This window comes from Zea mays, chromosome 1 (assembly GCF_902167145.1).
Source record: "Zea mays cultivar B73 chromosome 1, Zm-B73-REFERENCE-NAM-5.0, whole genome shotgun sequence".
Classification (NCBI taxonomy): domain Eukaryota; kingdom Viridiplantae; phylum Streptophyta; class Magnoliopsida; order Poales; family Poaceae; genus Zea; species Zea mays.
Genome location: NC_050096.1, coordinates 20,776,071 through 20,799,629, shown reverse-complemented (window position 1 = coordinate 20,799,629; position 23,559 = coordinate 20,776,071). Strand labels below are relative to the sequence as shown.

The window sequence follows — 23,559 nt, the reverse complement described above, 5'->3', positions numbered from 1 at the left end:
TGCCGGTGAACTGGGTGCCGTTGTCGGTGATGATGGAGTTTGGGACCCCAAAGCGATGGATGATGTTGGTGAAGAACGCCACCGCCTGTTCGGACCTGATGCTGTTTAGGGGTCGAACCTCGATCCACTTGGAGAATTTGTCGATGGCGACCAACAGGTGTGTGTAGCCCCCGGGTGCCTTCTGCAAGGGGCCAACGAGGTCCAGACCCCACACAGCAAACGGCCAGGTGATGGGTATGGTCTACAGAGCCTGAGCGGGCAGGTGGGTCTGCCTTGCATAGAATTGACACCCTTGGCAGGTGCGGACAATTCTAGTGGTGTCGGCCACCGCGGTCGGCCAGTAGAAGCCTTGTCGGAAGGCGTTTCCAACAAGGGCTCGAGGTGCTGCGTGATGGCCGCAAGCCCCCGAGTGTATATCTTGTAAGAGCTCCTAGCCTTCGGCGATGGAAATGCATCGCTGGAGGATGCCTGAGGGGCTGCGGTGGTAGAGCTCCTTCCCGTCTCCCAGCAAGACGAACGACTTGGCGCGCCGCGCCAACCGCCGAGCTTCGGCTCGGTCGAGGGGTAGCTCTCCTTGGTGGAGATATTGCAGGTATGGGGTCTGCCAGTTTCGATTAGGCGTGGCCCCACTCTGCTCCTCCTCGACGCGCAGTGCCTCACCCTCGGGGGCCGAGGGTGCCTCGGGCTGGGCCGAGGCCTTCTCGGGCTCGGGTGTGTCGTCGGTCTTGACGGAGGGTTGATGCAGGTCTCGGGAGAAGACGTCCAGGGGAACCGTTGTTCGCCCCGAGGCTATTTTAGCCAGCTCGTCCGCAGTCTCGTTGTAGCGTCGGGCGATGTGGTTGAGCTCGAGCCCGTAGAACTTGTCTTCCAGGCGCCGAACCTCATCGCAGTAGGCTTCCATCTTCGGGTCGCGGTAGTGGGAGTTCTTCATGACTTGGTCGATGACGAGCTGCGAGTCACTGCGAGCGTCGAGGCGTCGGACCCCTAGCTCGATGGCGATGCGCAACCCGTTGACGAGAGCCTCGTACTCGGCCACATTGTTGAACGCCGAGAAATGGAGGCGTAGCACGTAGCGTAGGTGCTTCCCGAGGGGCGAGATGAAGAGCAGGCCTGCGCCTGCTCCTGTCTTCATCAGCGACCTGTCGAAAAACATGGTCCAGAGTTCCGGTTGGATCGGAGCTGTTGGGAGCTAGGTGTCGACCCATTCAGCCACAAAGTCCGCCAAGACCTGGGACTTGATGGCCTTCCGAGGGGTGAACGAGATCGTTTCGCCCATGATTTCCACCGCCCACTTTGCAATTCTACCCGAGGCCTCTCGGCACTGGATGATCTCTCCCAGGGGGAAGGATGACACCACAGTTACCAGATGAGACTCGAAGTAGTGTCGCAACTTCCGTCGCGTCAGGATCACCGCGTACAACAGCTTCTGAATTTGTGGGTAGCGGATCTTGGTCTCGGACAGTACCTCACTGATGAAGTAGACTGGCCGCTGGACGGGCAATGCATGCCCCTCTTCTCGTCTCTCAACCACAATCGCGGCGCTAACCACCTGAGTGGTAGCGGCGACGTAAATCAAGAGGGCTTCTCCGGCAGCGGGGGGCACCAAGATGGGCGCATTCGTGAGGAGCGCCTTCAGGTTCCCGAGGGCTTCCTCGGCCTCAGGGGTCCAAGTGAAGCACTCGGCCTTCCTTAAGAGGCGGTACAGAGGCAGGCCTCTTTCGCCGAGGCGCGAGATGAAACGGCTCAGAGCCGCAAGGCACCCCGTGACCCTCTGTACGCCTTTCAAGTCCTTGATGGGCCCCATGCTGGTGATGGCCGCGATCTTCTCCGGGTTGGCCTCGATGCCCCGCTCGGAGACGATGAACCCCAAGAGCATGCCTTGGGGGACCCCGAAGACACACTTCTCAGGATTGAGTTTTACGCCTTTCGCCTTGAGACATCGGAATGTCGCTCCAAGGTCGGAAAGGAGGTCGGAGGCTTTCCTCGTCTTGACTACGATGTCATCGACGTAGGCCTCGACCGTTCGGCCAATGTGTTCGCCGAACACGTGGTTCATGCACCTTTGGTATGTCGCACCCGCATTCCTCAAACCGAACGGCATGGTAACATAGCAGTACATGCCGAAAGGTGTGATGAAAGAAGTCGCGAGCTGGTCGGACTCTTTCATCCTGATTTGGTGATACCCTGAGTAGGCATCGAGGAAAGACAGGGTTTCGCACCCAGCAGTGGAATCCATGATTTGATCGATGCGAGGCAGAGGGTAGGGAACTTTCAGACATGCTTTGTTTAGACCAGTGTAGTCTACACACATCCGCCATTTCCCTCCTTTCTTTCTCACAAGCACAGGGTTGGCAAGCCATTCGGGATGGAATACCTCTTTGATGAACCCTGCCGCCATTAGCTTGTGGATCTCCTCGCTTATGGCTCTGCGCTTTTCTTCGTCGAATCGGCGCAGAGGCTGCTTCACGGGTCGGGCTCCAGCTCGGATATCCAGCGAGTGCTCGGCGACATCCCTCGGTATGCCGGGCATGTCCGAGGGACTCCACGCGAAGCCATCGGCGTTTGCGCGGAGAAAGTCGACGAGCACTGCTTCCTATTTGGGATCGAGCTCAGAGCCGATCCGGATCTGCTTGGAGGCGTCGTTGCTGGGGTCGAGAGGGACGGATTTAACCGTCTTCGCTGGCTCGAAGTTGCCGGCGTGGCGCTTCACGTCTGGCGCCTCCTTAGAGAGGCTCTCCAGGTCGGCGATGAGGGCCTCGGATTCGGCGAGGGCCTCGGCGTACTTCACGCACTCCACGTCGCATTCGTACGTGTGTCGGTACGTGGGGCCGACGGTGATGACCCCGTTGGGGCCCAGCATCTTAAGCTTGAGGTAGGTGTAGTTGGGGACGGCCATGAACTTGGCATAGCATGGCCTCCCCAGCACTGCGTGGTAGGTTCCTCGAAACCCGACCACTTCGAATGTGAGGGTCTCCCTTCGAAAGTTGGAGGGTGTCCCAAAGCAGACGGGTAGATCGAGTTGTCCGAGGGGTTGGACGCGCTTCCCGGGGATGATCCCGTGAAAAGGCGCAGCGCCTGCCCGGACCGAGGACAGATCGATCCGCAGGAGCCCGAGGGTCTCGGCGTAGATGATGTTGAGGCTGCTGCCTCCGTCCATGAGGACCTTGGTGAGCCTGACGTTGCCGATGACGGGGTCGACAACGAGCGGGTATTTCCCTGGGCTCGGCACGCGGTCGGGATGGTCGCCCTGGTCGAAGGTGATGGGCTTGTCGGACCAGTCTAGGTAGACTGGCGCCGCCACCTTTACCAAGCAGACCTCCCGACGCTCTTGCTTGCGGTGCCGAGCCGAGGCGTTTGCCACTTGCCCACCGTAGATCATGAAGCAGTCGTGGACCTCGGGGAACTCTCCTGCCTTGTGATCCTCCTTCTTATCGTCGTCGCGGGCCCTGCCACCCTCCACAGGTGGCCCGGCCTTGTGAAAGTGGCGCCGAAGCATGGCGCACTCCTCAAGGGTGTGCTTAACGGGCCCCTAATGATAGGGGCACGGCTCCTTGAGCATCTTGTCGAAGAGATTGACGCCCCCGGGAGGTTTCCGAGGGTTCTTGAACTCGTCGACGGCGACAAGGTCCGCGTCGGCGGCGTCGCGTTTCGCTTGCGACTTCTTCTTGCCTTTCTTCTTGGTGCCGCGCTGAGTTGACGCCTCGGGGACATCTTCCGGTAGGCGTCCCTGGGGCTGCTTGTCCTTCCGGAAGATGGCCTCAACCGCCTCCTGGCCAGAGGCGAACTTGGTGGCGATATCCATCAGCTCGCTCGCCCTGGTGGGGGTCTTGCGCCCAGCTTGCTAACCAGGTCGCGGCAGGTGGTGCCGGCGAGGAACACGCCGATGACATCCGAATCGGTGACGTTGGGCAGCTCGGTGCGCTGCTTCGAGAATCGCCGGATGTAGTCCCGGAGAGACTCCCCTGGCTACTGGCGGCAGCTTAGGAGATCCCAGGAGTTCCCTGGGCGCACGTATGTGCCCTGGAAATTGTCGGCGAAGGCTTGGACCAGGTTGTCCCAGTTGGAGATCTGCCCCGGAGGCAGGTGCTCCAGCCAGGCTCGAGCGGTGTCGGAGAGGAATAGGGGGAGGTTGCGGATGATGAGGTTGTCATCGTCCGTTCCACCCAGGTGGCAGGCCAGCCGGTAGTCCGCGAGCCACAGTTCCGGTCTCGTCTCCCCCGAGTACTTTGTGATAGTAGTCGGGGTTCGGAACCGGGTCGGGAACGACGCCCGTCGTATGGCGCGGCTGAAAGCCTGCGGACCGGGTGGTTCGGGCGAGGGACTCCGATCCTCCCCGCTGTCGTAGCGTCCCCCCCCCCGCCTGGGGTGGTAGCCTCGGCGCACCCTCTCGTCGAGGTGGGTTCGACGGTTGCGGTGAGGGTGTTCGTTGCCGAGGCGACCCGGGGCCGTAGACGCTGTGTTGCGCGTGCGCCCGGTGTGGACCGAGGCTTCCCGCATGAATCGGGAAGTCGCGGCGCGATGTTCCGAGGGGTACCCCTGCCTTCGGGAGGTAGAGCTTTCGGCCCGTCGGACCGCGGCATCCTCCAGGAGATTCTTGAGCTCTCCCTGGATACGCCGCCCCTCGGTGGTAGATGGCTTCGGCATCGCGCGGAGAAGTATTGCCGTTGCAGCCAGGTTTTGGCTAACCCCACTGGAAACCGGTGGCGGCCTTACCCTGACATCGTCGGCGATGCGGTGCCGGATGCCTTGGGGTAGGTGACGCACTTCTCCGGCCGGAGGTTGGCCCGCCCATTCCTGCCCGATGTCCCGGCGGATCGGCTCAAGTGTTCCTGCTCCCTCGTCGAGCCTGGCCTGCATCTCGCGGATTTGCTCGAGCTCTGGGTCATGACCCCCCGCCGGGATGGGGACCACAGCTAGCTCCCGAATAATGTCAACGTGAGGCACAGGCCTAGGGGGATCACCGTTCTCCGGTATACCAAGATGATTGCCTTCGTCGGGACCCCCTAGATCGACATGGAAACATTCACGACTTGGGCCGCAGTCCTCGTCGCCGAGGCTGCGGCTACCGTCGGAACAGTCGGAAAGGCAGTAGTCGCATGCGGTCATGAAGTCCCGCATGGCACTGGGGTTACCAAGTCCGGAGAAATCCCAACAGAAGTCGAACTCGTCATCTTCCTCGGAACTCGAGGGCCCGTAGGTCGAGACGGCCGTCAGCCGGTCCCAGGGTGACCGCATACGATCCCCCAGAGGGTTTGGACTCACCTCTATGAGAGCGTCCACCAAAGCGAAGTCGCTTGGTGGGTCGAGGCTGAATCCAAAAGGCACGAGATGGGAATCGGTCGGTACCTCTTGGTCGATGGGCGGTGACGAAGTCACATCAGGGGCAGACTGCACCGTCGTCTCAGGTACGAGGGTGACGCCCAGCAAGTCCTTTGCGAGCGTGTTGGCGTCGTCCGTTTGCTTGGGGTTGGCGTGTTGCGGGGAGACGGCGCTCGTATTCGTCTTAGACGCGAGGTCGATGCCCGACGTGCCCCCCGTTGGGGCGTCGGCGCCGTCGACTCGCTCGAGAGCCGACGAGGTGCCGCCTCCTGCTTGGCCTTGGTTGCCCCGCCTCCTCCTCTGTCGGCGGGGGAGGGGACGGGACAAGCCCGAATGTTGTTCTTCCACCACGTGGGGAAGACGTCGTTGATTCTGCCACCGGCGGGCAGGTTGTCGGCCGCTATTGTCGCTGTCGCGTGGCGGGGGAAGGAGTATCATGTCGTAGCTGCCGTCGAGGGACATGAACTCAAGACTCCCGAAACGGAGCACCGTATCGGGCTGGAAAGGTTGCTAGAGACTGCCCATCTGGAGCTTGACGGGAAGCTGTTCGTCAACACGCAGCAGGCCCCTACCTAGCGCGCCAACTGTCGGCGTTTCGAACCCGGGGGGTCCCTGGACCGACGAGTAAATTGTCGTCGCGTGCCCCAGCCCAGATGGGTCGGCGCGAGACGGAGCGCGAAGGGGGGGAAGAAGCCGGAGGGAGACAGGCGTAAAAGGGGAAACCCGCGGCCTTTGTGTTTGTCCCGCGCCCAGGTCGGGTGCGCTTGCAGTAGGGGGTTACAAGCGTCCACGCGGGAGGGAGCGAGCGGCCTTACGCGAGCGCCGTCCCGTCCTTCCCGCGCGGCCAACCCTCTGTAAGAGGGCCCTGGACCTTCCTTTTATAGGCGTAAGGAAAGGATCCAGGTGTACAATGGGGGGTGTAGCAGTGTGCTAACGTGTCTAGCGGAGGAGAGCTAGTGCCCTAAGTACATGCCATCATGGCAGCCGGAGAGGTTTTGGCACCCGGTTCGTGTGGTGTCGTGGCCGTCGGAGGAGCGCTGGAGCCTGGCGAAAGGACAGCTGTCAGGGCTGTCGAGTCCTTGCTGACGTCCCCTTGCTTCCGTAAGGGGGCTGAGAGCCGCCGTTGTCATAGAGCATGCGGGGCGCCATCATTACTTGTTTACCGGGGCGAGCTAGATGGGACGCTGGTCTTGTCCCTCGTAGCCTGAGTTAGCTTGGGGTAGGGTAATGATGGCGCCTCCTGTGACGTGGTCGGTCCGAGCCCTGGGTTGGGCGAGGTGGAGGCTCCTCCGAGGTCGAGGTCGAGTCTGTCTTCCAAGGCCGAGGTCGGGTCCGAGCCCCTGGGTCGGGCGAGGCGGAGACCGTCGGCTGAGGCCAGGGCTGAGTCCGAGCCCTGGGGTCGGGCGAAGCGGGGTTCGTCGTCTTCCGGGGTTGAGCCCGAGTCCGAGCCCTGGGGTCGGGCGAAGCGGAGTTCGTCGTCTTCCGGGGCTGAGCCCGAGTCCGAGTCCGAGCCCTGGGGTCGGGCGATGCGGAGTTTGTCGTCTTCTGGGGCTGAGCCCGAGTCCGAGCCCTGGGGTCGGGCGAAGCGGAGTTTGTCGTCTTCCGGGGCTGAGCCCGAGTCCGAGCCCTGGGGTCGGGCGAAGCGGAGTTTGTCGTCTTCCGGGGCTGAGCCCGAGTCCGAGCCCTGGGGTCAGGCGAAGCGGAGTTTCCTATGGCGCCTGAGGCCGGACTTGGCTGCTGTCAGCCTCACTCTATCGAGTGGCACAGCAGTCGGAGCGGCGCAGGCGGCGCTGTCCTCTTGTCAGGCCGGTCAGTGGAGCGACGAAGTGACTACGGTCACTTCGGCTCTGTCGACTGAAGGGCGCGCGTCAGGATAAGGTGTCAGGCCACCTTTGCATTAAATGCTCCTCCGATACGGTCGGTCGGCGTGGCGACTTGGCCAAGGTTGCTTCTTGGTGAAGACTGGGCCTCGGGCGAGCCAAAGGTGTGTCCGTTGCTAGAGGGGGTCCTCGGGCGAGCCGTAAATCCTCCGGGGTCGGCTGCCCTTGCCCGAGGCTGGGCTCGGGCGAGGCGAGATCGTGTCCCTTGAGCGGACCGATCCTTGACTTAATCGCACCCATTAGGCCTTTGCAGCTTTGTGCTGATGGGGGTTACCAGCTGAGATTAGGAGTCTTGAGGGTACCCCTAATTATGGTCCCCGACAACCGGTTTCCACCAGACTGAAAACCGGTTGAGTGACCGGCTGAGCCAGTATTTGAAAACCAGTTGAACCAGCCTAAAAACCAGCTGAACCAGTATTTTTCAGAGAGCAATTTTGGCCAAGATAGACTTTAAAAGGTTGTACTACATACTTTCACTAAGATTAACAAGGGTAAAATAGAAGTTTTGGATCAAGGATTTTGAGCTTTAGTACCAACATCAACCTTCTTTTTGGATCCCCCTTGATAGTACGACGATTCCTATACTCAAGTTAAGTAAAATATAATTAAGTAAACTCCTTGAGTCATTAGTGTCTCATGAGTGATTTCTCCATGGCGTTGCTTCATAAGGATCACAAACATTTTTGTCTCACCTTTTGAAACCAAACACAAATTGAGCATGTGACTTGTACCATTTCACCATATATGAGTTCAAAACATGGCTTCAAGTCACCTTACTGATGCATCAACATTTTATAACTCTTCATAGCTGATTAGTTCATCGACTTAGTTCAAGTACTCTCTTCTTCACCTTAGCCATGGTACCTCGGTCCACAAGTCGTCGCTTGGCCGTCACCTTCGCTTAGTTCCTCGAAGCCCTTTTCTTGCTATCTTCACCCTATCAAGCCATTCTTGAGTCACATCATATTGAGCATCCATTGAGAAAATCATTTCTTCGATATTGTGAACCTTGCTTGAATGTCATCTAGATATAAATGCTAAGATCAATCAAGCTCAAGTTTGATTCTCATAGAAGCATATATGGACTAATAGTAATATGGCCAAGCCAATTCACGATTCCTCATATCTTATTCACTTTGGCTTGACCAATCCTTTTAATCACTTCAACCTCTATTCTGATCATATTTATGCATAGTGATTTCTCAGGTCTTGTCCATATATTCAAACCAAAATAGAGACCATATTATAACCATTTGCATTGTCTCACTGGTTATTTAACCTTGTGTTGAACCTTTGTTCACTGATCATTATACACTATTCAAGTATGTTCATCATACTGAATTTCCTGTTCAACACTTAGTAAACTTGTTAGACCTTTAAATGTGTTGTTATCCAAATCACAAAAACACACAAAAGGGATTAATGCACTTTCATGTATTTATCAGGAGAAATATCGATGGAATATTTAGGTAGTATTTCTAGAAAGAATTTGAAGGGATCACTTATAAAATATTTGTAGGTCATTTGAAGGAGAATTTTGGAGAGAATATATACTATTATGTTTTCTTTGTTGAGATCAACTTGCAAATAAACATTTTGAAATAAAATTTAAAAATTCATTTTGAATTTAGAGAGAGTTTGAGAAATTTCCTAGATTCAAATTTTCGGTGTACTACACGAAGTGATAATTATATGCTAAATTTCTACCGTAGAAAAGTGAGCCGAAAAGTTATAGAGTATAAACATAGACTAGTGATATAAAATTAATTTTCACCCTCTGATCCTATAAATTTGGTATGGACTTATATCTAAACTTTATAACTTTGTGGAATGTTAAAATTCTAAACCAAATAAGCTACTTTATTAACTAAAATTTAATTCCTCAAAATGAAAGTATCTAAATGGTCTGTTGGCCAAAATATCGAAAATGTATGAGTTAAAAGTGAGACATGTTTTTTTATAGCTCGATTGAAGCTGACGAGGTGGTACTATTAAGGAGTGTTTTCTTACTGAGTTACCATCCATTTGGTTGTTAGGCGAGACGGCGGTGATCCACTCTACGTACTTCATTCATGCACGAAAACTTTTGCTGTGAAGGAGTCTAGAGTCATTCTAGGTCAAATTATTTTAAATTTGATAAATTCTAAACAAAATGCATTTTCAGAAAATAGTCATTTGGCCATATATTGTTACTAAGTTACCGAATCTCCCTTCCAAATTAGTCAAATCAAGATAGTTTGACCTACAGTGACAGTAGAAATCAGTGAACTGTGTAGTCGCAGATCTTGACAATTTTGTTCCGAGGACTTCACCAGTGAGCGTGCTTGACAGGAATCCCGCTATCATCAGTGGTTGAAAAAAAAAGCACTCCGAAAGGTGGCATGAAACAGTGAATAATGTTAATTATATGTTCATAGGATTGGTTAGCACCCGCTGCCTCTTCTACAGTAAAGATTATGCTATTACAAGAAAAACAATAGCAATCCCTAGCGACACATGCTAACGACAAAAATGCAGACTATACCAATCTCAAATTTGTTCTCAAGTGATCATCTCGTCGACGGCATCTGTCTGAAGGGGGGCTAAACAATGGCAGTACAGAGGGTTTTGTGATGCCTTTGACCTCGTATCGACAAACCTGCTGATTAACAGGCTCGTCAGATCGCCATCGAAGATTACTCTACTTGTCAGTAGTAGGTTGTTCCATAATAAGGTTGAGGAGCTGCCGCAGGTTGCTGAGGGTAAGCTGACGCCGGTGTAGGTGCTGGTACCACTGCTGGCACTGGTGCTGCCGGAATTGCTGCAGGTTGTGTGTAGCTTTGTTGTGTATAGGCCTACAGTATGCACAACAGTTTGCATCAGACAGAATCCTTCAACAATTTCAAAGCTACTATAGTGAATAAGATAGAAAAAAAAGAAGACTACTGGACAATTAGGTATTCAAGTAGCTCCAGTTGGAACTGATTGCTAAATGCTAAATGCAAGCATGATACTTCCTCTCAAGACCAATGCAAATGTAACATACGTAACACTACACAAGCTACATCTCGTTCATATATGCCAATTGTTACACCAACTGTATACTCGTATATGTGGCTAAATAGGCAACGCTAATATCAAGCTGACCAAAAACTATGCAGTTTCCAGTCAGATATATATCAAACATCTGATGCCAAACCACTAAACCAGTGGGCCCAGCCATCTGTGAGGGTGTTTTCCTTGCACATTGTTTTCAGTTGCTCTCCTGACGCCCTCCAGCGGTTCCACTTTCTTCTCCCCCACCCTGGAAATCCATCATCTATCCCAGTTTTGGTGTCGTCCTGGTGCACCAGCACCACCCCATAGGCCCATACCTGCCGGAACTACTCCGTGTGCAGAAACCTGATCACCAGAGGTCAAAGAACCTTGGCAACCCCACTGCCCCTCTAAACCATATATATCTCACCAACCACATGTTCACACAGTCAACTGAGTGGAATCTCGTTTTCTGTCACCTGAACAATTGGAGTTGTGCTAGAAAAAAACAGTTGTTGCCAGAAGAGTTAATGTTGTCACCTGCGTAGCTAAACAGATTACATGCAACTATGGAACAATGTCATGTTTGGGTAAAAAAAACTGCTTCAGAACTCATGCACAGTAGAATAGAGCAAACTATGAAGTCAAGGAAATTCTTGAAAGAAAGGACTAAAGACCAAACAGTTGTCAGTCCTCATTTGCAATAAACTTTAGGAAGATGCCTCAATGTGTTATAATTGAGAAGCATTCTCTAAATTTAGGCAGAAATCAAACACAATACCTGAACAGAGTATGTTGGAGGATAAGCGCCATAGGCAGCTGTTTGAGGAGCAGGCTGTGGCATTTGATGGCTGTAGTCATAAGTTCCATATGCAGGATATGCAGCCTACAATGCAAAAAAAGTTGAAGTTGATACATAAAACTATACAGTCAAAACACTATAACACAAATTTATAGCTAAACAAATAATAAGAGTGACTATTTTTATAAAAAAAATTAGAAGCTCTATGGATGTAATAATTCAATCGTAACTTGTGAAAGAATCATAAGAATAAAACAACTAGCAAAAAAGGTCCCAGAATTAACATGCTTTAACATTGCAATAGGTTAGTGAACGTGCATGGCAGCTACAAATTCTAGAATAACGAGGTATTGAGAGAATACTACCAAACTTCTGTCCACTGTTTGGGAGGAATTAGAGATTCAATCAGTAATGTCGCTTACTCGCTTTGCTTTTCGAAAATGTATCTTATCTTTGATCAGTGCAGCAAAAGAAATCATGTAACTAAAACATGCAGATTTAAATGAATGTTTGACCTGCTGAGCATAAGAAGCTCCCCATTGATGTCCAGATGTTTCAGAAGTCGCAGGCCAAACAGGAGGATTGGAAGCATTTGGATCAGTTCCTGTGGCTGACTGAACAGACCCAGTTTTAGCAAACTTGTCCCTGTCTGACACAACAGCATCATCAGCCTTCCGTTTCTTTGATGGCAGAATGCTTCTCTTACATGAAAAAAGAGTTGTATGCCGAGTTGAAGCCTTCCTGATTGACTTTGCATCACCAAAGAGATCCAAAAACTGCAGATAAATCAGAAATGAATCAATAATCTATCAAGCTGGATGAGGCCAACAAAAAAATAGCAAAAACTTTGACCTTAGGTCAGAAACCCCAAACAGAAATTTATCTTACATAGAACTAACATAAGAAGATTACCATATTTGATAGTTGTGCATACATAGATCATCAGGATTAATTGTAACTTTGACTTTAAGGAGAGTTCCACATCTATATACAACTTCTATTGTGTTACCTAAACAAAATAAAAAATGCAGAGCTAGGTTCAAAATCAAAATTTTCAAACAGTATTTAAATCTAATTCAAGTTCCCAAATACAAGCAATCATACTTAACAGTTATATATGATGGTCCAAGATTAAAAGCACGTGCATATTTCATGTTCCCAAATGATCATACTCCCTCCATACCAAAATAGTTGACACTTTAGCTATGAATTTGGACAAATGTTTGTCCAAACTCATAGCTAAAGTATCGCCTATTTTGGGACAGAGGGAGTACTTAATAGTTAATACTTCAAGTTCCAAAATGATTACAATTAACATTTATCCTTAATAGAGATCAAATGGTACTACAATCTACTTTATGTTCCCAAAACCAAACCAAGAAGAAACTATAATATTCAGTGAAGCTTTTAGGTATTTTACCTCTAAAAATATGGAAGATATTTCTTCTTTGTCAACTAGACTTGCCAACTCTCCCTGAGATGATTCAGGTGTAACAAACTTCTCCACAAGTGAGTCTAAAAATTCAATACGCTTTTCGCATGGAAAAATCGACTCTAGATGGATGACAGCCTGTAAAATAAATGTCACATTATTTGAATTAAGAGCAAAGAAGAAAATAAATTGAATAATCTTGTACAAGTCGTAAAAATTTTAACCTCAAGCACTGGTTTTGTTAAATTTAACTGCTCATGCAGCACAGTTAATATCTCCCTTGCCTTCTCCAAGTCTCTGATGGCCTATACATTTCAAGGGACACAATAAGTTCACTAATGTGGATGTCGTTTAACTCAATCAACTAGCGGTCAAACAGGGAAAAAAAGGAAAACAAAGAGCATGTCCAAGATGGCTAGATCAAACAAAACTGGAGTGCTTCAGAAAACAAATCGTAAGATGTACAGTAGATGAAATCTTCCCATAAGTTTTAACTGTCAGAAAAACTTACAGAAAGGTGTATTTTTTGTATAATAATTTAGACATGCATGTGAATGATGGGTTTTCACAATTTAATAATATTAATACTGTATGATGTGATAAAAAATTACCAAAAATAAGAAACGGGAGTACTGAATAAGCAATGTTGGTAAGAGCTGGCTCTGTTCCTTTCCCTTCTCAGCAGCGATGACCTTTTCATAAACTGAACAGGACAATTCTTTATCTCCCTGCAAACATAGACAGCTTCAACAAAATCCTGCACATTTAAAAGGAAAAAGGAATATGATAGTCATTAGTACAAAGTCATACCAGTCGGTGTTCCATATTAGAATGCTTCACAATGGCCTCTAGAAAGCCAGGGCATAAATCTGAATACAGATGCTGATATTCTGCACGTGCTCCAAAAATATCGCCATTAAGCTCCTTAAAGCGCGCACTAAACAGATGGATCTCCGGCTGCTTCTGTAAGACAGAAAAAAGAACCGGTATGTAGCTATTAGCAATATATTCTCGTTTAGGTCACCGTATCTCAGGGAACTTTATTTCAGATCTTATAAACCAAAATTGAACATGAAAGCATATTTTCAAGTTTTAATGTTTGTCAAAGTATCAGTGCCCAGACTAAAGTTCTGGAAATCAAATCCCAAATCAGAACACCGTCCGCAAGCAGAACTTAGGTGCAAGCGAGCTTTCTAGGCCTTCAGATCATGATCCAACCGTAGATGCAACAGTAGTTTGTCAAGGAGTTTATAAAAAGCTGCGTAAGCAGGGGGGGATTAAATGTGACCTAGGTTGGGTCACATCCCCCCCCCCAACTAGGGGGGTGAACACCACCCTAGAATGACTTAACAAATTTAAGTTATTTGTGATCTTTGCAAGTCACTTTTTAAGTCATTTCAGGGTGGGTGATCATCACTTAGGGTGATGAATATATACGCACGCGTGCGTGTATTAGAAATTCCTAAAAACTAAGTAAATTTTATGTATTGCATTTCCATTTTGTTCTTTTTGCTGTCATTTCTTAGTGGCAATATGGAATCTGGAATAGAAGAAACACTCATCTAAGATGACATGCCACAGCAAAAAATATGAGAGTATTTTGGTTGGATCCACAGTGAAACCTAGCTGATAGTACATATGCATACAAGAGTATGGAACATGCATGATTAGGGAAGTGGATCGCTACAAGGTAAAAACATAGTGTCATCATGTATTCCCTAAATTTATTTTCCCTAGGTGTAACAGGATTTATGGAAGTCCTTTAAGGTATTATTTTATCATTAATTCCTCTTGCATTATCAATTACTAAAATATACTTTATTACTAAAAGACATGTGAACTAAACATATTGATGCATCTTTTGTGCATTAAACATACATATATTTTTACTAATTGATCACCAAAGTTTACAGTTTGACTTTTCTGAATCCTAACACACCCTATACTTTTAGTGAGAGAAGCAAATTGTCATACTAGTTATGAAATAATACCTTGACAAACACATGAGTAGCACGAGCCAGGGCATTGTTTGCTAGGTCTAGACTCCTTTTATCCTCCATACATTGCACATAGCGGATCCAGAATTCTGAATAACTAGCACATGCAATCACACACCTTTCATACAATTTTATAACCTGAAAACAGTTTAACATAACATCAGAAATCTTGTGTACGAGACAAAATAAAGAGGGTAAATAATGATAGTAAGGATATGGTATTGACAAAAAAAGAGAAGTTCACACAGATTACTCCATTAGCTGATTACGGAGGCCCCTCCATAAGAAAGGAGGGACCATCCTGCTCGATAGATAGATGGTTAAGAAGGTGAGCATTAAGCAAATACCTGCATATATGAGATTAAAAATTCAAAACTGGTATTTGGTATCATATACATGAACCCAGAACGACCACTGCCAAATGAAAGTTTGGAGTACTTAGCCTCATCGAAACCAAACATTATGTCCACGCTCTATCCTCAGTTCAATATCCCATTACAAAGGAAGCTTCGTCCAAATACTAGCCGTTAAAGGATATAGTGGAACCAATAAGACTGGATTGTAAGTTATAGGATTCCAAGCGTTCGATAATAAAAACTAGTAAATAAGGACAAGGGGTTTCTAGAAGTGTAAAAGCATACCTTATTAATGTCTTCTTCCTTCTCGATGTAGTCAAGGTAGTTATGCCAATTTTCAAGCTCTGGATTGTCAAGAGGCTTGACATGAAAATATGGCCTTCTAATAGCTAGCTCAAAACCAATGATCTTAGATTCATACTCTTTAGCCTTCCTGTACATCTCTTCCCTCATGGAGACATACTTTGCAAGGCTTTCTGCGTCTGTTGAAGACGAAATTTCTGGTTGACCAAGCTTATCAACATCATCAGGATGTGCCTCACCATCAGGCGCTTGAGCAGTGGTCTCAGATGTGACAACATACAACGAGGCTTCTTCTGCAGTAAGTATTTCTGATAAACTGTGCTTCGAAGCCAATTCCTTGAGGCTGCGTAAAAATAATGATTAGTAACACAAAAGACAAAATGGTCTAGTGATGCACATACATTACTTTAGTTCACACATGGCAGACACAACTGTTGTTCGTGATATGCTTATTGAACAACTCATCAGACAACAAAGCTATCAACTAGCACAAATAAACAAAAGATAGATAATATTCATATTAACGCAAAAGGGAAAGCTAAAGTTCAAAGATTTGAATAAGAACACATAGAAATATGTGAAAGAACTTACCAATTAAAATACCGATCAAGCTGCTGGATGGGATGCTCCAATACTCTTGTATATATATCAGCTAGATGACTCCAAGCCTCCAGTGACTCTTCATACTTAATATACTCATCCCACAAAATATTGGAATGATAATCTGTTCCAACATATGCCAAGCCACGTTCAAACAGTCTGTAAAAAACCAGAAGGCAGAGAAAGTTACTCCAAAGGTTCAGCAAAGTTTATTGATTCACAACAAAACAAGAGACAAAAACAGAAGTACATCAATGGGACATGCAATGGATGCCTGGGCCTGGCAGATGCAAAGGTAGTAGCTATTTACATCTAGGGATGACAACATTATTCATTAAATGCATATTTCAATAATACTTATATGACCATATATGTAGAGTACTAGAGATTAAAGCATCTTTGATCAAATAAGCATGTTAATGTCACTCATATAAAAGCTTTTGTATGGAGTATGAACTGACATAGGCTCAAAAGAAGTGACTACATCAAGACTGAGTTCACAAAAGGCCAAAAAAATACATTATGTTTAGCCCCTAAAGGTAAGTATAGGATTAACCATTGGCCTGTTGCAACTCAGAGGCATACAACCACTCCAATAACATAGATACATTTTTACATATCCAATCTCAGATAGACTATGCTGCCACACAAAGTGCAGAAGTGGGCATTGAGCTATGATAAGAGCTTAATCAAGAATTTATGTATAATAATATAGATTTCAAATGCCCAGTCATTTCAAATAATCAGAAGACAGACCCTAGGTACAGAAGTTTCATTGGAACAAGCATATTGCGTATGGATTGCTAATTTGCTACCTTCGTATGATATCTGAATCATCATATGTTGAAATTGCAAACTGACAATAGTTATACCAAATGTCCACTGAATAAGTAACTGCGAGAACTGCTCGTTCATACACCTCTATAACTTTACTCACACCATCAAGTCTCGCTTCATGGTCAGCATATTTCTTCCAATACCCAAAGCAAAGAGGGAATTCCGCAAGAAACGAATCATACACTTTCCGTATCTTCAAAATATTGTTCTGGACAAGAATATACAGAAGTATGCATTAGCATTTAGGATAAATATTATCATCGTATCAAGAGTTCTGATTCTTATGACTGGTAATCAGATCGGATTCAAATTAAGTATACTTTATTAGAAACACAAAATAGTGAAGGACACTAAAGGATACAGAAGGGAAAATTAAAGCATTAGATGCATAAACACTTCAAGTTGACTGTAGGCAACAAGAGGAACCATAGTCCACTAGCAGGATAGAGACAGAAGAACAAGGAAGTAACTGATCATATAACAAAAATAAATGCACCATTACAATATGCCCCAAATCAAAGCCATGGGCAAACAATTGCAGATTGACAAATAGCTTATAATTACAAGCTGCTATCGAAATCAGCTCATTTACAGATAGCTAGCTGCACAAAGAACGTTACGAGAATGTTTATATCGGCAAGTAGCTAACCAAACATTACCTCAGCATTTTTCTCTGTTTCCTCAATAAGTGCGGTCCAGGCATTAAAATCTAAGGAATTCGCGGTAACAACACTCCATAACCTAGCCTCTTCTGCTGAAAGCACGGCTGCATAAGAAAGCGGGACGTTAAGAGCAAACAGAAGGTAGGGTACCAGATTAGGCGAGCCTGCAAGCCCAATATTACCTTCTTCGTACGATAGCTCAGGAACCGGCTCGCCCGTCTCGTTGGGGACGGCTTCGCCGTTCTCTGCAGCTCCTGTAGATGGGTAATTACCCATATCGCCGACAGTCCCATTCAACGCCGTGTGCTCGGCCTGGTACGCAGAGGCATCAGCTGCCTGAGCTCCACCGTCGGGGGCCACGGCGCTTCCGCCGGTCACAGCCAAGCTAGGGGGGTTGCCAGTCGCAAAACCAAAAGCCGCAGCACCAGAGTCCGCGCTGCCGACAACCACGCTCTGATCTTGCTCCATTGCGTGAAAATCGCAGGAGCCGTACCCCGGACCAACGTGAATCCCTAAGGCGAACAGACAAAAAGCGGTAGGTGAAATTAACGCGCAAGAGTGGAAGGGGGCGTGTAAAGGTGATAGGGAGAGCAAGGGGGCACGCACCGGAGAGCCGCCAATCAGAGGCAATAGCCGGGGAGTGGGGGCGGGGAAGATCGTGCCGGCGATGAGGTGGTTAGGGTTGCATCGGAAGCGCAGCGGCGTGGATGGAAAGGAGAGGATTGGGGTTGGAGGACTGGAGATGGGTAAAGAGAGCCCGAGGGCCTGCGGCTGGCAAGCCGACGTCGCACGCGAAGGGTTAGCTAGCCCATGGGCTGTGGGCGTTGGACCAAGTTACGCCGCCTAGGTCCAAGTACTAATTTGCTACCTCCGGACGTCAGGACCCTGAATAAGGCCCAATTTAGTTGGATTTCTATAAAAATAGCTTCACCGTTAAAGCCGAAGAATTGGTGGCTTTATAGTGCTCGTGCTGCGTACATTGCTAATTGCTACATTTATATATATACTAGGTGAGTGTCCGTGCGTTGCAACGGGAATATATAATACTATAATAATTTATGTATAAACGTGTGTTATATTGTTATGATAAAAATGTTTCGTAATCCATTTATGATCCTAGTCATATATAAATTTTATTATCTTAATCTAGCTATTTCACCACTACATAGTACAGTGTCCGTTGTTGTCTCTCTTTTCTGGAAAAGCTATTCTATTCTTAGTGCCTTAGCCAATCAAGATCCCGAAGTCTTGCTGCTCGTCCGGCAAGTCAGGGGCATGCTTAACGTGCAACCTTATATGGCTAACAGACACAAACCCATCACATCCTTCATTGTCATCATGAGTCCCGATGTTTGCTGGAAAGATTTCAAGGGTACTCGAGGTTAGACGAGATTCACCAAAACATATGGTACAATGGCAATGTACAGATATCTATACTACCTATTAAGGCTGCAAGGGGTAGGCTGCCCCCTTGCGTTCTGCCTTCAGCCAATCTAAGCCGTCCGTTCGTCGAGCATCACCCTCGCGCCCGCTGCACCGTTCGTTTGCTCGACCGCCCTCCCCTCCCCGCCTCCCTCGCAGCTGCAACCGACACCGCCTCAGTCCTCCTTGGCCACCCACGATGTCGTCCTCCTCGCATCGCCTCACCCCCCTCGCCCTCTGGCCTGGCCGGTGCTCCCTCCCTCTCCGGCTCTCCCTCCGCCCCCCAAGCCAAAATCACCGCGCCCCGCCCCACAGCACCGGTTGCGTGGGAGGAAGGAGAAAGGAAGGAGAGGGGAGGCGGCTGTCGGGCGAGATGAGCGACTCCCAAGCCCAAATCACCGTCCGTCGCCGCGCGAGGTAAGTTCCTGCCCATCGCACTGTGCGTGTTTGCAGAGGAGATCCTCCGCCGTCTCATGGCCCTATTCGGTTCAGACCTAGCTCCCCCCACCGCCCGTCCGTCCTTCCGCACTTGACTGCTCTCAAACCCTAACCCTCGCCGCCGGTCCTTGTCACCCCGTCGTCGTGCCCATTGGCAGGCCTCGGCGACCTCCGTCCGCCGCACGTGGTAAGGCCCCCACCCATCCCAATGTGTCCCCCCCGGTGAGAGGTGGTTCCGGTCGCCCAGCGCGTGATCCTTCTCGGGCTGGGTCCCACGTTCTCCTCAGAGGATGGCATGAGGAAAGTGGGCTCGTGCTCACGAACCATACTTGGCTCCGGGTTTGTGCAGTGTGCTCTTAGCGGCGTCGGTCAGACCATCCGCCTCTCTCCTTCCAGCATCAAGGTAACCTCTCCTTATTTAGTACGTTTGTATCAAGAAAACAGTGTTCCATGTTCCATCACAAATGCAAAGAGGGTTCTCACGGAAACAGGATGCCTCACACCGATGGAGCTGGCTCTTTGCTACATATTAAGCAAAGAGTGTATTTGTGTTGTTACTGCTTGAACAGGCGCGGCGGCACAACCTTCTCCTCGGCCGCGGCACACAGCTGGTCGCGCAGGCCGCGGTCCATGGACACGTCGCGCTCCTGGAACGGCAGCAGGCCGCGGTCCATGGACACGTCGCGCTCCTGGAACGACGCGCCCAGGCTCTCCAGCAACGCGCGCACGCCGTTGCAGTCCACGCCAGCACGGCTCCTGGAACGCAGCGTCGTCGTGTACAGCACCACGCCCTCCCCCCGACGGCGGGGAACCCCAGTAGCGGGTCGCCGGCCGACGGCGCGCCCCGTCGTCCACCAGCTCCCACGCGTCCAGCGGCTCCCGCGCGTCGAAGAAGGACGCGTCGTTGGACAGCACGTCGCCGTCGTGGCACTGGTGCGCCGGCTTGGTCGGGGAGCGCGCGCCGTCGCCCGCTGCCGGGAGTGACGACGGCTTCAGCGCGCGCAGGATGGGCGCCTTCAGGGTCTTGATGATCATGGCGCCAGGCAGAACAGGAACGGACTCTCTGTCGGCCTAGCGCTTTTCTTGTCCAGCTTTGCCTCTGGATGCGTGTGGGTTTTGGTTTGGCGATGGTTTTTGTGGGGAAAGTGGGGAGGAAGAACAGCAAGAGGTGGTGGTGGAGCCGTGGGAGGTGGAGGGAGGCTGCGCGGTCTTTTAACCGCTTGGCACCATGCCATCGCCGACGCCGTGCGGGGCTGCGCCGGCATCTTCTGCATGTTCAACACGCCCGACGTCCAGGCCCAATGCGATGTGAGTACAAGACGGCAGCTTGCTTGCTTTCTTTCTTTCTTTCGCCTCTCTCTCTCTGCATATTAGTATTAATCTGGGGGGTTTTCCCCCCGAAGAAACAGAAGCTCGTTTGTAGGAGTGGCTTGTAGGTAGCGCTTACTGCATAGAATTGGATTGGATTGTATTTTGCTCTCCTATACTAGCAGACGCAGCCAGAGCTTATACCAGCACTGTAGCATGAACAGGGACCGGGACAGCTGGACAGGGTCAGAGGAGAGGAGCCGATCCTTTGCTACCTTTTCTCCCTTTTCCATGAATCTCCATCTTCCTCCTCCCTGGTCTAGGCTGTTTGGTTCGTTCCAGAGGAGGGCTGGGATCCGGACCGCTTACTTCCCCTCCTCTGATGATGATGATCCATTAATGCCACAGCTCATGTGTGGTGTGGCTGTGACTTGTGATGAGTGAGCGTGCCCCTTCTTCCTCCTCCAGCCTCCAGCTCCAGGTGCGGTGTGAGGTCCCGCTCCTGCTCCTGTCCTACCAGCGTACTACTCCAGTAGTACAGTGGAGTAGCCGAGTGCATTTAATAGCTGGACACAACATTTTACCTGAGACACATGTATTTCCAGGCTGTTTCTCATCAGTATCATATACTTCTTTCACTTTTCAGCTTCTGTGGGTGAACCTCATAATGGACACACTTGGAGCTCTTGCATTAGCAACCGAGCCTCCAACAGACAACCTTATGAAGAGAAATCCTGTTGGTCGAAGGCATGTCAAATGATCCAAAATTTCTTGTTGACAACATTGTGTCCAATACCTATATACTATGCTTTTTGAATTTGGAAACATTTTTACCCATACTTTTCTACTGCAGGGAACCTCTTGTTACAAATATCATGTGGAGAAACTTGTTTGTTCAGGTTAGTATTCCTTCATTATACAATTGGATTCTGTTAAAAACTCTTTGTTGTTCTGATATGTTTGGAATTTTACACAGGCCCTTTACCAAGTAGCAATTCTTCTGATTTTCGATTTTGATGGAGTAAGGATTCTGCGTCTGCAGAATGAAAGCCGATCTGATGCTGAGAAGGTAACAAATACTTTCATCTTCAACACATTTGTATTTTGCCAGTGGAGTATTTGTTCTTCAATAATTTAAGAATCATAACAGAACATTAGTGGACGAATCTTGCTTCACCTTTTAGACAAATACATACTGACATTGGATTGTTCCCAAAAGAAAAGAATCAATATTAAGTTGACTATAAATTGATAGTAGTTTTCCCCCAAAAGGGACTAATGTGTACCCTAGCATTGATACTACACGGATATTTTTCTTCACGTAAGGACTCGTTATAAGCTATTCATTGCTTTACAATAGTCGAATTTCAGGTATGGCATAAGTTATGTGGAAGCTGGTTATATGCGCTTCACTTGGTCTGTTTTTGGTCAATTTTCAGTGACTCACTATTTTTCTTTGCATTTTGGTTTGTTCCAATAATTTAATGTGGCCAGCTTTAACCTCCTAGAATCTAGGCCCTTGACTGACCATATATTAACCTGTTGTCTTGCTTGTACGAAGTTGAACCATACCAGAGTGAATTTGCTATAAAAATATACATTATTTTGATGATTTATGGCTCGTGTTAACTCCATGTAGATCTGGAACGAAGGTTTGAGTTAACTTGGGTGTGTTTTTTATGCCAGATCTTCAATGAGTTCAATGCACGAAAACCCGAGGAAAAGAATGTCTTCAAAGGGGTCACGAAGAATCACCTGTTCATGGGAATAATCGGTATAACGACAGTATTTCAGGTAACAGACGATATAGATTCTCTCCATTGGTATCACCTCTGTCCATGGTTATAAAGTTGCTCTCGTCTTTGGCAGATACTGATAATTCAGTTCCTGGGGAAGTTCTTCAAAATAGTGAGGCTTGGTTGGAGACTATGGTTGGTTTCAGTTGCTATCGGCCTTGTGAGGTATGCACTTCAAAATTTGGCAACCTATTATAATTTGGTATTATTCAATATATCTTTGGATCTATTTTCAATAAATTTATTTAAAAATATAAATATCACTAATATTTCTTATAGGACGAGGTCCTTTATACCATCGTCCCTGCTAGCGAGACAGGAGGTCCCAGTGGAGCGGCTAAAGCCGAGGGTCGAGGCACAGGAGAGAGGGAACTAGGCTCTCAAGTAAAAGTACCCGATCGGACTAAACCCGCAAGAGAAGGTGAAGCTGGAGAAGGAGCACATGTGGCTGTTCATGGACGACAGCATCAAGGACCTCGCCAAAAGGGGTTGAAGCTGGAGGAGTAGGTTGTGTGCATGGTCGCTGATTCCAAAAGGGGTTGTGGCGTTGTTTTTGGAGCTGAAACATTTCAGGTTTTCTTTGTAAAGGACGGAAACGACCTGTGTATAGTTTCACATAGATTTTGTTTCTTCCCTCCTCTTTATTAGCAACCTTAGTTTTCAGTTAATATGTTTAAGTAGGTTCTATTTAATTTGTTGTTTGCCCATAAGAAGTTTCATATTTTTTGGAAAAAAAATATTATATGAATCAGATTTAAACGGATGGATAGAGTTTGTAGATTATGACCATCCTTTACAGAATCATTTGTGATTAGCGATAAAGAAAAGTGTTGGAGTGGATGTCACGTGGAATGAAAAGTTTTCTATTTCAATCTATTAGAATTGCAGTATGCCCTGCATACTAATAGGACACATTTGAAGTATAGTGGAGCTTGTGCAATGAGGTGTTCCAGTGCTACTGCCACCATTTAAAATTTGGAATAATGGATCTATATTTTAATTTTTTTAATTTGTTTCTTCAAAATTTGTTCAGAATAAAGCACCAACTTTTACTGTTTTTAAGTTACATATTTATCATAGTGATGTTTGTCATCCTTTATCTATATTTTACACTAATTTTTAACTTTCGTGGCAATGCACGAAAATTTGCGCAAAGGTAATTCTCTCATTTTTAAGTATAATTTGTTAGGTACTTTGCTAACTTATTTTGGACGTTGTTTGCCAACTCTAATGGGGTGATCTTGCTTAACCAATGAAAGCAAATTTGATTGCTGGTCTATCTTATCATAGGCAAGCTCACGGTGTCAAAAACATCTCCTATTTCGTCTAATCTCTGTTGACGATTCTGAAGATGTCCAAGAGGAAGAACACTCTAAATAGGATAAACTAGCT

General features: G+C 48.0%; 2 protein-coding genes across 2 annotated transcripts; one reads left to right on the top strand and one right to left on the bottom strand.

Annotated features, from left to right (window-relative positions):
* Positions 1-9,583: 9,583 nt before the first annotated feature.
* LOC100383763 (Tetratricopeptide repeat (TPR)-like superfamily protein) lies at positions 9,584-17,910 on the bottom strand. The gene is made up of 14 exons (NM_001362135.1): positions 17,810-17,910; positions 17,386-17,715; positions 17,201-17,307; positions 16,520-16,749; positions 15,696-15,863; positions 15,087-15,447; positions 14,440-14,583; positions 13,259-13,411; positions 13,060-13,176; positions 12,673-12,753; positions 12,437-12,586; positions 11,532-11,792; positions 10,996-11,100; positions 9,584-10,033 (listed from the first exon to the last, which is right to left on the bottom strand). The coding sequence occupies exons 2-14, from the start codon at positions 17,669-17,671 to the stop codon at positions 9,887-9,889; spliced, it is 2,310 nt and encodes a 769-aa protein (NP_001349064.1). The 5' UTR covers positions 17,672-17,715; positions 17,810-17,910; the 3' UTR covers positions 9,584-9,886.
* Positions 17,911-20,991: 3,081 nt separating this feature from the next.
* Positions 20,992-21,524, top strand: LOC103644476 (calcium-transporting ATPase 5, plasma membrane-type). The gene is made up of 3 exons (XM_020547101.2): positions 20,992-21,118; positions 21,225-21,270; positions 21,348-21,524. The coding sequence occupies exons 1-3, from the start codon at positions 21,039-21,041 to the stop codon at positions 21,507-21,509; spliced, it is 288 nt and encodes a 95-aa protein (XP_020402690.1). The 5' UTR covers positions 20,992-21,038; the 3' UTR covers positions 21,510-21,524.
* Positions 21,525-23,559: the final 2,035 nt, after the last annotated feature.

Excerpts from the sequence above, each read along its gene's own strand:
- LOC100383763 (NM_001362135.1), bottom strand. The coding sequence starts at position 17,671 with ATGGAGCAAGATCAGAGCGTGGTTGTCGGCAGCGCGGACTCTGGTGCT. Across the intron at positions 11,101-11,531 it reads GAGCTTCTTATGCTCAGCAG|GCTGCATATCCTGCATATGG; the intron begins GTCAAACATTCA and ends TTTGCATTGTAG. Across the intron at positions 10,034-10,995 it reads CTCCAACATACTCTGTTCAG|GCCTATACACAACAAAGCTA; the intron begins GTATTGTGTTTG and ends TGCATACTGTAG.
- LOC103644476 (XM_020547101.2), top strand. The coding sequence starts at position 21,039 with ATGGACACACTTGGAGCTCTTGCATTAGCAACCGAGCCTCCAACAGAC. Across the intron at positions 21,119-21,224 it reads AGAAATCCTGTTGGTCGAAG|GGAACCTCTTGTTACAAATA; the intron begins GCATGTCAAATG and ends TTTCTACTGCAG. Across the intron at positions 21,271-21,347 it reads GGAGAAACTTGTTTGTTCAG|GCCCTTTACCAAGTAGCAAT; the intron begins GTTAGTATTCCT and ends AATTTTACACAG.